Raw genomic sequence first — 17,282 nt, forward strand, 5'->3', positions numbered from 1 at the left:
ACTGGTTCAAGGAAAGGGACTGTCAGGATTACTTTACAAAAATACTGCAGAGGAGGAATTATGTGGGGCTGATGGATGAGAGGGAGAGCCAATGTGATATAAGGAAGAGGGAGGATGTGGAGAAGAGTGAGAAAGAGAGGCAGAAAACTAGTTTAGCAGATTGTGTGGTGTGTGTGCGCGTGTGTGTGCACGTGGATTATCCTGCAAAATCACCTAATGTTCTTAGCAACTTAAAGTAACTGTCCAGTGAAAATGTAAATTTTAAAAGTTAATATTTTGTTAATAATGTTGTTCTATACTCGTAAAACATACCTATACTCGTAAAACATACCTATACTCTATACTCGTAAAGCATACCTATACTCGTAAAACATACCTATACTCGTAAAACATACCTATACTCGTAAAACATACATTTGAAAAAACTCACTTCAAAAACCCCATCTCAAACAGACCATTTAAAAAATGCTTGCTTTTCCTCATAAAGGATGATGTCATCCTACTGAGGAGGATGAGCTGGCCAATCAGCAGTCTACTCTCATTAATAATTGTAATGACGAGTTTGCCCAAACCACACCATTCCAACACATAAAAGCTGTTTTCAACCTATTTAACTACCATTTAACTCATATTGCAATTAATTATAGGTAATGTATCATAGATATCTGGAAACACTGAACAGTTACTTTAACAACAATGCTTAAAACATCAGTTCCACCAGGTTGTTTGTGCGCTAACTTATCATGCTTTTACAACACTCTGAAGCTAGGAGACTCTTTACACAGAAAAGGAAGGGGAAAGTGATACCTGGCAATTGCACAACTTCCATGTGTAACCCATCCCTTCTGAATCAGAGAGGTGTGGGGGGCTGCATTAATCGACATCATCAGCACTTGGGAAGCAGTTATTGTGAGGTTTTTTTTCAACTTCCCGGCTCTGGGATTCGAACCAGCAACTTTTCGGTTACTTTCCCAACACTCTTAACCGCTAGGTTACCTAGAGTTCTCATGGTTCAGTTTTTGTTCCTGTCTCAAGTAAATGCAGCCATGTTTTTGTGTCCCACAAGGCATGCCTTTTATCATGCAACATGGGAACAGCTGTTTCTCATCAGGCCCCAGTTACTTAGCCAATAATCTATCCACCAGGTCAGTCATGTGCAGGCCTTTAGACTGCCTGTAGTCAGCCAGTGTTCTCCTTGGTCGCTGGATCAGATCAGAGGGGCCGGGGTGATCACACGTGAGACCGAAAGAGTCAGGCCAAAATGTATCCAATTAGAGGGTCATCCCAATTTGTTCTCCCATGTCCACGCTGCTCATCAGGCATCTCACCCTCCAGCGAGGCGGTCTGCCTGAGAGGAGAGAGCTGGGGCCATCTGGGAGTGATTACCCATGCTGTACTTCTCATTGTTTCGTGTTTGCTTTCCGTGAGGCTGAGCGCTGGGCTCTGCTCTCTCTCTCTCTCCCTGTTCTGTTGGCTGGGCTCCCCTGGCCTGGCATGTTCAGGGTTTAATCCTGTGTTATTTATGACTGGTAATGTTGGACAGAGTTGGCTGGTACGCAGGCCAAATTAGCACAATTCTGATGCTTCATCAGGAGCAGGAGTCTACTCAGGGATACGTAAAGAGAGATGCAAAAATATTCCCCTCTCGCACTCTCTATAGTTCTCTCGGTCTCTGTCTCATTCTCTCTCTATTTTTGTTTTGCTCTCATTTTCTCTTTCTCTCGTGCTCTCTAATTTTCTCTCTTTCTATTTCCCTCCCTCTTATTTTTCAATGGTCTCAATCCATCCATCCCCCTCTCCATCTCTCTCTTTACCTCTCTCTCACCATCTCTGTTTTTGCCTCTCTCGCCATCTCTGTCTTTACCTCTCTCTCGCCATCTCTGTCTTTACCTCTCTCTCGCCATCTCTGTCTTTACCTCTCTCTCGCCATCTCTCTCTTTACCTCTCTCTCTCCATCTCTGTCTTTACCTCTCTCTCGCCATCTCTGTCTTTACCTCTCTCTCGCCATCTCTGTCTTTACCTCTCTCTCGCCATCTCTGTCTTTACCTCTCTCTCGCCATCTCTGTCTTTACCTTTCTCTCATCTCTCTCTTTACCTCTCTCTCGCTATCTCTGTCTTTAGCTCTCTCTCGCCATCTCTGTCTTTACCTCTCTCTCGCCATCTCTGTCTTTAGCTCTCTCTCGCCATCTCTGTCTTTAGCTCTCTCTCGCCATCTCTGTCTTTACCTCTCTCTCGCCATCTCTCTCTTTACCTCTCTCTCGCCATCTCTGTCTTTACCTCTCTCTCGCCATCTCTGTCTTTACCTCTCTCTCGCCATCTCTGTCTTTACCTTTCTCTCATCTCTCTCTTTACCTCTCTCTCGCTATCTCTGTCTTTAGCTCTCTCTCGCCATCTCTGTCTTTACCTCTCTCTCGCCATCTCTGTCTTTACCTCTCTCTCGCCATCTCTGTCTTTAGCTCTCTCTCGCCATCTCTGTCTTTAGCTCTCTCTCGCCATCTCTGTCTTTACCTCTCTCTCGCCATCTCTATCTTTACCTCTCTCGCCATCTCTGTCTTTAGCTCTCTCTCGCCATCTCTGTCTTTAGCTCTCTCTTGCCATCTCTGTCTTTACCTCTCTCTCGCCATCTCTGTCTTTAGCTCTCTCTCGCCATCTCTGTCTTTACCATCTACATTCACTGCATCTCATCTTCTCCCATTTCCAATTTCAGCAGGGGCCCTGCTAGTGTGTCTAGATCTAAGCTTACACCAGTGTACATTTTGGAGCATGTTGTGGGGTCTGGAGTCCTGTCCCACTAATCATATATGTGTTCCTTGTGATACTGCTGGGAGCTGGCAGCCAGAGGAGACAGGAAAGGATTGTCTGTGGCCCATGACTGGAAAACTGACCATTCTGCCTGCCATTTTGGGGGAGATGTGAGTTTTCTTTGTATCCAGTTCAGCCTGTGCCTCACATGTGGAGAGTTGAGGAATTGCGGTGGTAGTTTTCCATTTTCTCCCGGCAGAGCTCAGTGTTCTCTGAGCTGAGTCTCTCCTGTCTGGGCTAGTTTGCACTGCTGTGTGGTAGCAGCTCCCCGTCTTCATTACTGTCACAGCCATTAGGACACACCGACAAGACTGCCAGCCATGGTCTTCTAATATGACGTCTCAGCAGCTGTTCCCAATATCCCTCATTCCCTAAGTTAACATACAGTACCAGTCAAAAGTTTGGACACACCTACTCATTCAAGGGTTTTTCTTTATTTGTACTATTTTCTACATTGTAGAATAATAGTGAAGACATCAAAACTATGAAATAAACACATATGGAATCATGTAGTAACCAAAAAAGTGTTAAACAAATAAAATTATATATTTTATATTTGAGATTCTTCAAAGTAGCCCCCCTTTGCCTTGATGACAGCTTTGCACACTCTTGGCATTCTCTCAACCAGCTTCAAATGGAATGATTTTCCAACAGTCTTGAAGGAGTTCCCACATATGCTGAGCACTTATTGGCTGCTTTTCCTGCAGTCCAACTCATCCCAAACCATCTCAATTGGGTTGAGGTCGGGTGATAGTGGAGGCCAGGTCATCTAGTGATAGTGGAGGCACTCCATCCTTCTTGGTCAAATAGACCATACACAGCCCAGAGGTGTGTTGTGTCATTGTTCTGTTGAAAAACAAATTATAGTCCCGCTATGCTGTGGTAGCCATGCTGGTTAAGTGTACCTTGAATTCTAAATAAATCACAGACAGTGTCCCCGGCAAAGCACTCCACACCATCACACCTCCTCCTCCATGCTTCCCGGTGGGAACTACATATGCGGAGATCATCTGTTCACCTACTCTGCGTTTCACAAAGACATGGCGTTGGAACCAAAAATCTCAATTTTGGACTCATCAGACCAGAGGACAGATTTCCACCGGTCTAATGTCCATTCCTCGTATTTCTTGGCCCAAGCAAGTCTCCTCTTATTATTGGTGTCCTTTAGTAGTGGTTTCTTTGCAGTAATTTGACCATGAAGGCCTCATTCATGCAGTCTCCTCTGAACAGTTTATGTTGAGATGTGTATTTTACTTGAACTCTGTGAAGCATTTGTTTGGGCTGCAATCTGAGGTGCAGTTAACTCTAATGAACTTATCCTCTGCTGCAGAGGTAACGCTGGGTCTTCCTTTCCTGTGGCGGTCCTCCAGTGAGCCAGTTTCATTACAGGACATCATGTTTTTTGCGACTGCACTTGAAAAAACGTTCAACCTTCTGGAATTCTCCGCATTGACTGACCTTCATGTCTGTTGTTTATCTTTGCTTATTTGAGCTGTTCTTGCCATAATTTGGACTTTTACCAAATAGGTCTATATTCTGTATACCACGCCCACCTTGTCAAAACACAACTGATTGGCTCAAACACATTAAGAAGGAAATAAATTCCACAAATGAACTTTTAACAATGCACACCTGTTAATTGAAATGCATTCCAGGTGACTACCTCATTTTTTAAAATTTTATTTCACCTTTATTTAACCAGGTAGGCTAGTTGAGAACAAGTTCTCATTTGCAACTGCGACCTGGCCAAGATAAAGCATAGCAGTGTGAACAGACAACACAGAGTTACACATGGAGTAAACAATTAGCAAGTCAATAACACAGTAGAAAAAATGGGCAGTCTATATACAATGTGTGCAAAAGGCATGAGGAGGTAGGCGAATAATACCATTTTGCAGATTAACACTGGAGTGATAAATGATCAGATGCTCATGTACAGGTAGAGATATTGGTGTGCAAAAGAGCAGAAAAGTAAATAAAAAAACAGTATAAAAACAGTATGGGAATGAGGTAGGTGAAAATGGGTGGGCTATTTACTTATAGACTATGTACAGCTGCAGCGATCGGTTAGCTGCTCGGATAGCTGATGTTTGAAGTTGGTGAGGGAGATAAAAGTCTCCAACTTCAGCGATCTTTGCAATTCGTTCCAGTCACAGGCAGGAGAGTACTGGAACGAAAGGCGGCCAAATGAGGTGTTGGCTTTAGGGATGATCAGTGAGATACACCTGCTGGAGCGCGTGCTACGGATGGGTGTTGCCATCGTGACCAGTGAACTGAGATAAGGCGGAGCTTTACCTAGCATGGACTTGTAGATGACCTGGAGCCAGTGGGTCTGGCGACGAATATGTAGTGAGGGCCAGCCGACTAGAGCATACAAGTCGCAGTGGTGGGTGGTATAAGGTGCTTTAGTGACAAAACGGATGGCACTGTGATAGACTGCATCCAGTTTGCTGAGTAGAGTGTTGGAAGCCATTTTGTAGATGACATCGCCGAAGTCGAGGATCGGTAGGATAGTCAGTTTTACTAGGGTAAGCTTGGCAGCGTGAGTGAAGGAGGCTTTGTTGCGGAATAGAAGGCCGACTCTTGATTTGATTTTTGATTGGAGATGTTTGATGTGAGTCTGGAAGGAGAGTTTGCAGTCTAGCCAGACACCTAGGTACTTATAGATGTCCACATATTCAAGGTCGGAACCATCCAGGGTGGTGATGCTAGTCGGGCATGCGGGTGCAGGCAGCGATCGGTTGAAAAGCATGCATTTGGTTTTACTCGCGTTTAAGAGCAGTTGGAGGCCACGGAAGGAGTGCTGTATGGCATTGAAGCTCGTTTGGAGGTTTGATAGCACAGTGTCCAATGACGGGCCGAAAGTATATAGAATGGTGTCGTCTGCGTAGAGGTGGATCAGGGAATCGCCCGCAGCAAGAGCAACATCATTGATATATACAGAGAAAAGAGTCGGCCCGAGAATTGAACCCTGTGGCACCCCCATAGAGACTGCCAGAGGACCGGACAGCATGCCCTCCGATTTGACACACTGAACTCTGTCTACAAAGTAATTGGTGAACCAGGCAAGGCAGTCATCCGAAAACCGAGGCTGTTGAGTCTGCCGATAAGAATATGGTGATTGACAGAGTCGAAAGCCTTGGCGAGGTCGATGAAGACGGCTGCACAGTACTGTCTTTTATCGATGGCGGTTATGATATCATTTAGTACCTTGAGTGTGGCTGAGGTGCACCCGTGACCGGCTCGGAAACCAGATTGCACAGCGGAGAAGGTACGGTGGGATTCGAGATGGTCAGTGACCTGTTTGTTGACTTGGCTTTCGAAGACCTTAGATAGGCAGGGCAGGATGGATATAGGTCTATAGCAGTTTGGGTCCAGGGTGTCTCCCCCTTTGAAGAGGGGGATGACTGCGGCAGCTTTCAATCCTTGGGGATCTCAGACGATATGAAAGAGAGGTTGAACAGGCTGGTAATAGGGGTTGCGACAATGGCGGCAGATAGTTTCAGAAATAGCGGGTCCAGATTGTCAAGCCCAGCTGATTTGTACGGGTCCAGGTTTTGCAGCTCTTTCAGAACATCTGCTATCTGGATTTGGGTAAAGGAGAACCTGGAGAGGCTTGGGTGAGGAACTACGGGGGGGAGCTGTTGGCCGAGGTTGGAGTAGCCAGGCGGAAGGCATGGCCAGCCGTTGAGAAGTGCTTATTGAAGTTTTCGATAATCATGGATTTATCGGTGGAGACCATGTTTCCTAGCCTCAGTGCAGTGGGCAGCTGGGAGGAGGTGCTCTTGTTCTCCATGGACTTCACAGTGTCCCAGAACTTTTGGAGTTGGAGCTACAGGATGCAAACTTCTGCCTGAAGAAGCTGGCCTTAGCTTTCCTGACTGAGTTGCATATTCCCTGAACAGTTGGGGGCTATTCGATGCTATTGCAGTCCGCCACAGGATGTTTTTGTGCTGGTCGAGGGCAGTCAGGTCTGGAGTGAACCAAGGGCTGTATCTGTTCTTGGTTCTGCATTTTTTGAACGGAGCATGCTTATCTAAAATGGTGAGGAAGTTACTTTTAAAGAATGACCAGGCATCCTCAACTGACGGGATGAGGTCAATGTCCTTCCAGGATACACGGGCCAGGTCGATTAGAAAGGCCTGCTCACAGAAGTGTTTTTGGGAGCGTTTGACAGTGATGAGGGGTGGTCGTTTGACTGCGGCTCCGTGGCGGATACAGGCGATGAGGCAGTGATCGCTGAGATCCTGGTTGAAGACAGCGGAGGTATATTTGGAGGGCCAGTTGGTCAGGATGACGTCTATGAGGGTGCCCTTGTTTACAGAGTTAGGGTTGTACCTGGTGGGTTCCTTGATGATTTGAGTGAGATTGAGGGCATCTAGCTTAGATTGTAGGACTGCCGGGGTGTTAAGCATATCCCAGTTTAGGTCACCTAACAGAACAAACTCTGAAGCTAGATGGGGGCGATCAATTCACAAATGGTGTCCAGGGCACAGCTGGGAGCTGACGGGGGTCGGTAGCAGGCGGCAACAGTGAGAGACTTGTTTCTGGAGAGAGTAATTTTCAAAATTAGTAGTTCAAACTGTTTGGGTATGGACCTGGAAAGTATGACATTACTTTGCAGGCTATCTCTGCAGTAGACTGCGACTCCGCCCCCTTTGGCAGTTCTATCTTGACGGAAGATGTTATAGTTGGGTATGGAAATCTCTGAATTTTTGGTGGCCTTCCTGAGCCAGGATTCAGACACGGCAAGGACATCAGGGTTAGCAGAGTGTGCTAAAGCAGTGAGTAAAACAAACTTAGGGAGGAGGCTTCTGATGTTGACATGCATAAAACCAATACTTTTTCGATCACAGAAGTCAACAAATGAGGGTACCTGGGGACATGCAGGGCCTGGGTTTACCTCCACATCACCCGCGGAACAGAGAAGGAGTAGTATGAGGGTGCGGCTAAAGGCTATCAAAACTGGTCGCCTAGAGCGTTGGGGGCAGAGGATAAGAGGAGCAGGTTTCTGGGCATGGTAGAATATATTCAGGGCATAATGCGCAGACAGGGGTATGGTGGGGTGCGGGTACAGCGGAGGTAAGCCCAGGCACTGGGTGATGATGAGAGAGGTTGTATCTCTGGACATGCTGGTTGTAATGGGTGAGGTCACCACATGTGTGGGGGTGGGACAAAGGAGGTAACAGGGGTATGCAGAGTGGATCTAGGGGCTCCATTGTGAACTAAAACAATGATAACTAACCTGAACAACAGTATACAAGGCATATTGACATTTGGGAGAGACATACAGCGAGGCATACAGTAATCACAGGTGTTGAATTGGGAAAGCTAGCTAAAAACAGTAGGCGAGGCTAATCAGCTAGCACAACAAACAGCAGGTAAAATGGCGTTGACTAGGCAACTGGGCCGACAGATAAACAAACAAGCAGAATGGGGTACCGTGATTAATGGACAGTCCAGCGTGAGTCAGCTATGTAGCCAAGAGATCAGTGTCCAGGGGGCAGCGGTGGATGGGCAGGGAAGCTGGGCTGGCGAGTGTTATCCAGGTTTAAAAAAAAAAAAAAACTAACAATGACTAAATAGCTTGTAGCTAGTTAGCTGGTTAGCGTCTGGAGGTTCTTGAGTGTGTCATAAAAATAAAATAAAAATTAAAAGTAATAGCGATTCCGTATCACAGTGGGTGAGGCAGGTTTCCGGAAGGTATAAACAAAATAAAAATCAAAGAGAGATAGAAAGTAAATGGGTTAAGAGTGTTTGGGATGCGGTGATTCAGATGGTTAGCAGGCCTGTGCTAACAAGCTAACAGTTCGTAGGCCCGGGCTAGACAAGCTAGCCGTTAGCAGGCCGAATTAGCAAGCAGGGTGATAGCGAGGGCTAGAGAGCTAACCTTTGGGGGACGTCGCGATGGGGTGAGTCTGTTTATTTCTCTTCTTGCGGTGACATCGACAGACCGGTCGTGGGCCCGGGTAATTGTAGCCCAGGAGTATGCTACAGGTGCTCTAGTACGCTAGGTGAGCTGGAGACACAGCGTTTCAGAAAGCTCGCGGGCCTTGGCCAGCAGATGGATCTTTGGCGATGTCGCAACGGAAAAGCCTGTTGAAACCACCTCGGACGATTATGTCGGCGGACCAGTCGTGATGGATCGGCGGGGCTCCGTGTCGGCAGTAAAGGGTCCAGGCCAATTGGCAAAAGAGGTATTGTTGGGCCTCTTCGGCTAGTCGGGAGATGGGCTTAGCTCAAGGCTAACTGTTGCTTGTTTTGGGACAGAGACGTTAGCCAGGAGTAGCCACTCGGATTGCAGCGAGCTAGTTGCGATGATCCGGTGTAAAGGTTCAGAGCTTGCGGTAGGAATCCGGAGATGTGGTAGAGAAAGAGCAGTCTGATATGCTCTGGATTGATGTCGCGCTGGTGTCCTAGTTAGCTTTGAAGACCGCTAGCAATAGCTAACTGAGTACTAGCTAGTAGCTAGTTAGCTGGCTAGCTTCTGATGGTGGTTCCGGTTCTAAAGTAAAGTATAGAAAAAGCAGATCCGTACCACATTGGGTGATGCGGGTTGCAGGAGAGTATATTCAGCTCTAGTTGGAAAGTGAGATTAAAATATGTACGAAATATAAACAGAAAAAAAAACGAAGAAAACTATATTTACACTAGACAGGACGGGACAGGACAAAACACACGTCCGACTGCTACGCCATCTTGGCTGGTTGAGAGAATGCCAAGAGTGTGCAAAGCTGTCATCAAGGCAAAGGGTGGCTACTTTGAAGACTCTCAAATATAAATATATTTTGAAATTGTTTAACCATTTTTTGGTTACGACATGTTTCCATATGTGTTATTTTATAGTTCAGATGTCTTCATTATTCTTCTACAATGTAAAAAATAGTACAAAATAAATAAAGAAGAGTCCTTGAATGGGTAGGTGTGTCCAAACTTTTGATTGGTACTGTATATACTGTATATGCACTGTTTAAGGGAGGCGGAATAAATGGCCTGACTTGCCATGAGTGCTAGTGGCTGTTAATGAAAGCGCTGTAACGGATGGAGAAGGACTGGGAGTTGAAGGTTAGGGCGCGCAGAAGGGAGGTTCGGTATGATGTTCCTGAATCCAGAAAAGCCAAGGCTTCTCGCTCACTGTCAAACACTTTAATAAGCATTTGCTACCGGTACTACTCGTTCCCTCTCTGCCTGTCTCCTACTTTGTCTTTATATCCCTTTATTTTGCTTTCCTACAACCTGTGATTTGGGAGGTTAAAGACATGCTCCGGAACTTTGGCAACGTCTAAGTATTTTTGAAACTTCGCACACTGGGCTGGATGTGTCAATGTGCAGTATGATGTAGTACTCAATTTTCAGGGACCAGTTTTGGCTTGTGAGCGCAACTTTCAGAACTACTGTCCCAAAAAATGATACAGAAGTACTGGATTATACCTTTTGGCTGTGGAGTGTGAGTCCAAAATGAAGTGTTGTCTGTCTGGGCTTGGGGCTGTAAATGTCAGAGGTCCAAAGTGTACTTCACCCAAATGTAATTACCCCCTCGGTCAGTGTTGTTGCTCTTAGAGCTACGCTAAAATGAATTTGCCTTCACAGCTACAGTAAAAAATAGTAGTGACAGATAACTGAGAATTTGACCTAGAAGAATCAATACCAAATCATTCCAGTACAAATGGTAAACAGCATTCCATTCAGTAGTCTCAGGTAAACACTCTGTTATTCAGTGGGACTCTAGCTGGTATGACTACCAGTTATGTCACACATGTATTTATCATCAGGCTCCCGTGGCCACTAACAATATAGTCTATTTTGACAGACCTACATAACTTTGCTGCACCGATAAGGTTGTAGCGTCGCAAGCAACGTGAGTGAGTATGCAAATTCTATTCATACCCAAATGTCAGGCAATTCTGTGATTACTCTCATTTGCATACATCACTGGTGGTTTGCATAGATGGACTTACATGGCTTTTACAACATGCATGTTCCCTTGATAACCACCAGCTGTTAAATATGACAGTTAGACATTCTGGAAGACTCTAGAAAGTTTTTTTGTGATGAGTTCATGCAAAATTCATTTTTTAGCTGCAAGACATTATTCACTTTTTAGTGTGCACACAAATTCAACCTAGACACAGAGGAATGTCTTACAATACAGTACAATGTAACATAATGTCATATTGTGTAATGAAATAAAATACAGTGCCTGGTACTGAAATGTAGGGTAATGTAATGTGCTGCAATGTAATCTATGCAGTGAAATGTAATGTAATGTAATCTGGTTTGGGGAGACAGTGTTGATTAAATGCTGGCAGCGAGGGGACTGGGGAGAATGGGGGGGGGGCATCATTAACTGTATTGGGAATAGAGCCTGCCAGCTTGTAGTCCTAAAACCTGGAAATAAGATACATCTGGTTTGTTCAGCCATTCCTATGGGGAAAATGAACGGGGAAAAATTAGGGTTTTGGGATAAACGCTGAAAATAGGTTCTGACGTTAACACAGGTTTATGAGATCTTATACGTTTTGTTCTATGAGATAATATCAGTCAGTTAAGATGACCTTTATGCATTATGAAGCATTTATGTGCTTTTGTAAATGAAGTAAATGCTTCAAAATTCACAAAGGGTGACGTTAACTGATGAAGATTATCTCATAGAACAAAACATATAATATGTTTAATGACTGGGACTCTATTATGACTGGGACTCTATTATGACTGGGACTCTATTATGACTGGGACTCTATTATGACTGGGACTCTATTATGACTGGGACTCTATTATGACTGGGACTCTATTATGACTGGGACTCTATTATGACTGGGACTCTGGGATTGACTGAAACATCCTGGACTGGGCTGAAATAGCTGCTCTATTTGTTATATTCTTCTCCTTTCTTCTTTTGTCTTCTCTTCTCTTCCCATCTCTTATCTTCTCTTCTCTTATATTCTCTTCTCTTCCCATCTTTTCTCTTATTTTCCCATCTCTTCTCTAGGCCTCTGTTAGCTAGGTCAGTACGCCAGTATGTTCATCCCTTCTTCAAGTCCAATCAGTGTCTAAATATCACCAGGAGTAGATACAGTAGCTACAGTAACTCATTGTCTCAGTAGACAAAACAGAGCCTCACACAAACGTATGATACCATTACCACTCCCCTCCACCATTACCACTCCCCTCCACAGCCGTAAATATTCGCTAACTACCATTACACTGTAATTGTGTCAGGCTGTTATTGCTGTGTGAGTAGTGTGCTTAGAGTTGCAAAGCTACCGATAGTTTACCAAAGTTACAGGAATCTTCAGCAATTTAGGTAATTAACAGAAAATCTATGGCAATCTATCGTAACTTTGGTAATTTATACTTTAATAAAACTTGTTTTATTCATATAGAGTATTCATTTTTATATCTGCGTCCATATTGTCCACGAGTTTCTAGTAGATAGACTATATGGTTCAACAGAAAATAATCTAATCAAAAATTGCATTATTTTCAGTTAACTCTGCAACTCTTCCAACTATTGACTTTTTTCACAACTGTTTGAGGCCGAAACATTGACCACAAATGCATACTGACATGGTAAAATGAATAAAATGTGCAAGTAAAGGATATTTCATGCTGCAACCCTCATATTGAACACCAATGCTATTCACTAAGTTGATGGTTTATATTTAAGATAATGTTTTACAGCTTTGTCATTACATTTTATCTTTGAAAATCATGTTATTTCATATATTTTACATGTGATAAAGCCACACAGAGGGCCAGAGATAATCAAAGACACCTTTGATAATCTGAAGTACCCAAAAGGGATTCTAGATGTCTTGTGATAGATTACATAAAATACTTGAATGATACCAAAATTCAGGAAGGTTACTGGTAAACTTCGAAACTTTCCATTAATATACCCTCCCTTTGCAACCCTATGTATAATGTATCAAGATGTTGCGTTAATGGTCCTTAAACCTTTGAAGATGTTGAGTGTGTGTTTTTCACCTAGCTAGCTTGTTAATGGCTCTTGCGAAATATCCACCTATCTCTCTTGAAGTGTTTGATGAGGAAACATGGTATGGAAACATTAACTGGGGAGGTTGTATTTTGTTCGTGCTTACCTCACACTTCAAACAAAGTTCATGGGAGTCGTAAATGGGATTGTGATGCAAATGTTTGCTTGTGTGTTGGAGTGGAGAGGGTTGGAGTGGAGAGTGACAGTGGAGCGGCAGGTGGGAGAGAGCTAGTCTAATCAGACAGAGAGAGTGGTAGTCCTATACCACTAAAGCACATCAGGGATTTGGCCCAGCCCCCCGAGACCACTTTACACTATAGCATTATATCATGTCCAGATACCTCAAGACTCTATCTATCTGTGGTGGACATGATTGACTGCCTCTGCTCAGACTTCAGAGTGTTGTCATTACACATCGAGAGTCTGGTCATTATAGTCTTGAATATTTGACACGTATACCCTGTCCATTGGTGCATTAGTGAAAAAAAAATGTCTGTTTTTTTTTCTGTTTCATTTCAACCTGCAATGCTAACAGGCCATGAACCCCTCCGCTCTTCTGTTCCACAGTACTGCGTGATGACTTTAGACAGAACCCAGCGGATGTGATGGTGGCGGCGGGGGAACCTGCCGTACTGGAGTGCCAACCCCCCCGTGGGCATCCTGAGCCCACCATCTCATGGAGGAAAGACGGTACCAACATCAATGACAGGGATGAGCGCATCACGGTAAGACACAAGCTCTGTTAACCTCGGAGCACACTCTGTGTAGAGCATACACTGCACTGCGCTGGGCCTGCACGTCACACACACACACACACATACGCACGCGCACAAACACGGCCCACTGCTTGCTGGCGGAGCTCCAGGAAGATCAGTGTCTCTGTTGGCAGACGTGTGGCATAATGAAGAGAAACAAGTGCATCATCTATTTGACAAACATAATGAAATCATATTGCACTGTGGTTTGGCCAATCAATGTCTATTTGGAACAAAGGCTTTCTGGGGAAGCGTGAAAAGGAATCAGGGGAGGGTGTGTGTGTATGCAAGCATGTTTGTTTGCTTGTTTGTCTGTATAGGGGACTTGTTAGTTGGGATCCAAGGCTTATCCTCCTCCGGATTGACAGTTAGTCTGTCTCTGAGGGACTCCAATGGACAGAGCAGCTCTCCTCTACACCAACAAGAGGGAGGTGGAGGAGAGAGAGAGGGCCTTCTGAAGGAAATACAAAGGCTGTGTTGGCTTTGTACTTCCCTCTTTTCTCCTGATTTATGTCCAGGATATCATGAGGACCAACACCCATCTACCTACAGTATATAAAATAAAATACGAAGTCAAAATCAACTAAGGTCTTGTAGTGTCAAGTCAGGGAAGCCATGTTGGCCCCAGTCCCTATAGCGCATGTGGTTTTCCATGGTGTACTGGCTCAGTGTGTAAACAGAAGGCCAGCTTGGTTTCTGCCTCATAGCTATAGCTCGGCTCATTGGACTAATGGGCCTGCAGATAAGACTGTTTCCTAATGAGTCCTCAGGCCCTGTAAACAACACAGCGCTGGTGATGGAGTGTTGTGTTTGTACTCTGTTTCTAACACAACATCCACTCCCAAAGTTGTTGTTGTTTCTTAAACCACGGCGAGTTCTGGAGGTCTGTTGTGGCCAAGCTTGAAGTAATGGGGTGAAGGACGTTTGGGGGAAGGTTTTGAGTGGGTGGGCATTGGACAAGTGGCCAGTGGTGCAGAACAATGCATCAACATGCCTTTACTAGACTATGGGGATATTTTATATATGAATGCTTCCGCCCAGTGTTTGAGATCAATTGACACTCTTTACCATGGCACTTTGAGATTTATTTTAAACTGCAAAACCCTTACGCACCACTGCACTTTGTATTCCAGGGTTGGCTGGCCTTCTCTAGTCACTCGTAGGCTCAGTCACTGGTATACTTTTATTTACAAAGCCATTTTGGGTTTACTGCCTTTTTAGTTGAGCATTTTATTGTTCAGAAATGTGGTGGGTACTCTCTTCGTTCGCTTGACTTCATCCGGCTAACTGTTCTAAATGTCCCAACTGAATTTGGTAAAAGGGCTTTTATGTACTCTGCGCCATCGTCTTGGAACACCTTACAAAATACTTTTAAACTGGAAGAACTTGTCCTGATTGGTGTTTTTAAATCACTGATGAAGGATTTGCTGTTTTATACTCTTGTGAATTCAATGTTTTCTACTAGATTACTTGTAGTTTTTCATGTTGTCTGTCTGTAATTTTTTTGTAATGACTTGGTGCTGCCTATCTTGGCCAAGGCGGTCTTGAAAAAGAGATTTTAATCTCAATGAGCCTTTCCTGGTTAAATAAAGGTTAAATAAAATAAATAAAAACAGGAGTACTTCTAGATAGAGTACTATACTGTGGCATAACATCATATAACACCCTATATTGACTGTAGTGGGGTCAGGTTGGGTGGTGATGTGGCAGATGCATAAATAGAGGGGAATGCAGGAAAGGAAGGATGAGAGAGAGGGATAGGAGAGAGGAGGAGGACAGGAGTGATGTATTTGCTGGTGTTGTTGTGGATCTGACGTTGAGAGAGCGAGTAGTCCCATTCACCAATCTACCAGTTGTGAAACAGGGAAGGAACTCAGGGGGTATGCTAATTTGGTATAGAGCAGACCTAACTCACTCTATTTCATGAATAAAAACAGGAACATTTGGCTAGAAATTCAAAAGGACATTATCTCAACATAGAAAAATGTCCTCCTGTGTGCTACCAATATCCCACTACTAGAATCCCCATAGTTAATTGAAGACAGCTTCTTCGTCCTGGAGGGGGAAATCAATCATTTCCAGGCCCAGGGACATGTACTAGTCTGTGGCGACCTAAATGCAAGAACTGAACAATAACCTGACACCCTCAGAACACAGGGGGACAAATACCTACCTGGAGGTGACAGCATTCCCTCCCCCATATGCCCACCTAGGCACAACTACGACAACATAACCAACAAAAACAGGTCACAACTCTTGCAGCTCGGTCACATGCTGGGTGTGTACATAGTCAATGGTAGGCTTCGAGGTGACTCGGTAGGTACACCTTAAGTATAGCTCATCTCTTTGCAGCAGTACTGTAGACTACTTTATCACTGACCTCTACCCTTGAGTCTCTCAGAGCGTTCACAGTAAGCCCACTGATACACCCTATCAGATCACATCAACATCACACTCTCCTTGAACAGAGCAATATTCAATCATGAGGCATCAATGCCAAAGGAAATGAGTAAAATTAAGAAATGCTATAGATGGAAGGAAAGTAGTGTGGAAACATACCAAAAAACAATTAGGCAACAACAAACAACAAATCAATCCCTTTTAGATAACTTCCTGGACAAAACATTTCACTGTAATATTGAAGGTGTAAACATGGCTGTAGACAACCTAAACAGTATATTTGACCTCTCAGCTTCCCTATCAAATCTAAAAATGTCAAGCAGAAAATCGAAGAAAATGAACAACAAGGACAAATGGTTTGATGAATAAGCCAGAAACCTAAGAAAGAAATTGAGAAACCTATCCAACCTAAAACATAGAGAAACAGAAAACCTGAGCCTACACCTTCACTATGGTGAATCACTAAACCAATACAGAAAAACACTACAGAAAAAGAAGGAACAGTACATCAGAATTCATCTCAATGTAATTGAGTAATTCATAGGCTCTAACCACTTCTGGGAAAATTGGAAAACACTAAACAAACAACAACACGAAGAGTTATCTATCCAAAATGGTGATGTATGGGTAAGCCACTTTTCCTATCTTTTTGGCCCTATAACAAAAAACAAACAGCAAAAACATTATACATGATCAAATACAAATCTTAGAATCAACTATTAAAGACTACCAGAACCCACTGGATTCTCAAATTACATTGAATGAATTACAGGACAAAATGCAATCCCTCCAACCCAAAAAGGCATGTGGTGGTATCCTCAATGAAATTATCAAATATACAAACCAAAAATTCCAATTGGCTGTACTTAAACTCTTTAACATCATCCTCACACTCACACTAAATGTATCACACTCCTCTGACCTTTGTCCCCCATTAAATTCAGGGTAATGTGATGACACTTTAAAAGTTGCCAACACCACAGGGGGTGGAACATGAAACAGGTCCTGGCCTAGTGACCTCTGAGACCTCTGGGATTTGAAACCTGGCCACTGCCCTCTTCCCTCATCTCCCTTCCTCTGCCCCTTCCTCTCCCCTGCTCCCCCCCTCCTCTCATCTCCCCCTCATCTCCCTCCCCACTTTTATCCACCCTATCCCCTTCCTCCCCCTCCTCTCCCCTTCCTCCCCCTCCTCTCCCCTTCCAATTCAATTCAAGGGCTTTATTGGCATGGAAAACATATGTTAACATTGCCAATGCAAGTGAAGTAGATACATTTACATTACATTTAAGTCATTTAGCAGACGCTCTTATCCAGAGCGACTTACAAAT

At 44.1% G+C, this 17,282-nt stretch overlaps 1 protein-coding gene across 1 annotated transcript in view; it reads left to right on the forward strand.

Moving 5' to 3' along the window:
- LOC118391368 (roundabout homolog 1-like) overlaps positions 1-17,282 on the forward strand; it is a 187,408-nt gene that overhangs the window by 129,594 nt on the left and 40,532 nt on the right. The window contains exon 3 of the mRNA XM_052458011.1: positions 13,367-13,524. Within this exon, the coding sequence (XP_052313971.1) occupies positions 13,367-13,524 (158 nt within the window). The remainder of the gene's footprint in view (positions 1-13,366; positions 13,525-17,282) is intronic.

This window comes from Oncorhynchus keta, chromosome 12 (assembly GCF_023373465.1).
Source record: "Oncorhynchus keta strain PuntledgeMale-10-30-2019 chromosome 12, Oket_V2, whole genome shotgun sequence".
Taxonomy (NCBI): domain Eukaryota; kingdom Metazoa; phylum Chordata; class Actinopteri; order Salmoniformes; family Salmonidae; genus Oncorhynchus; species Oncorhynchus keta.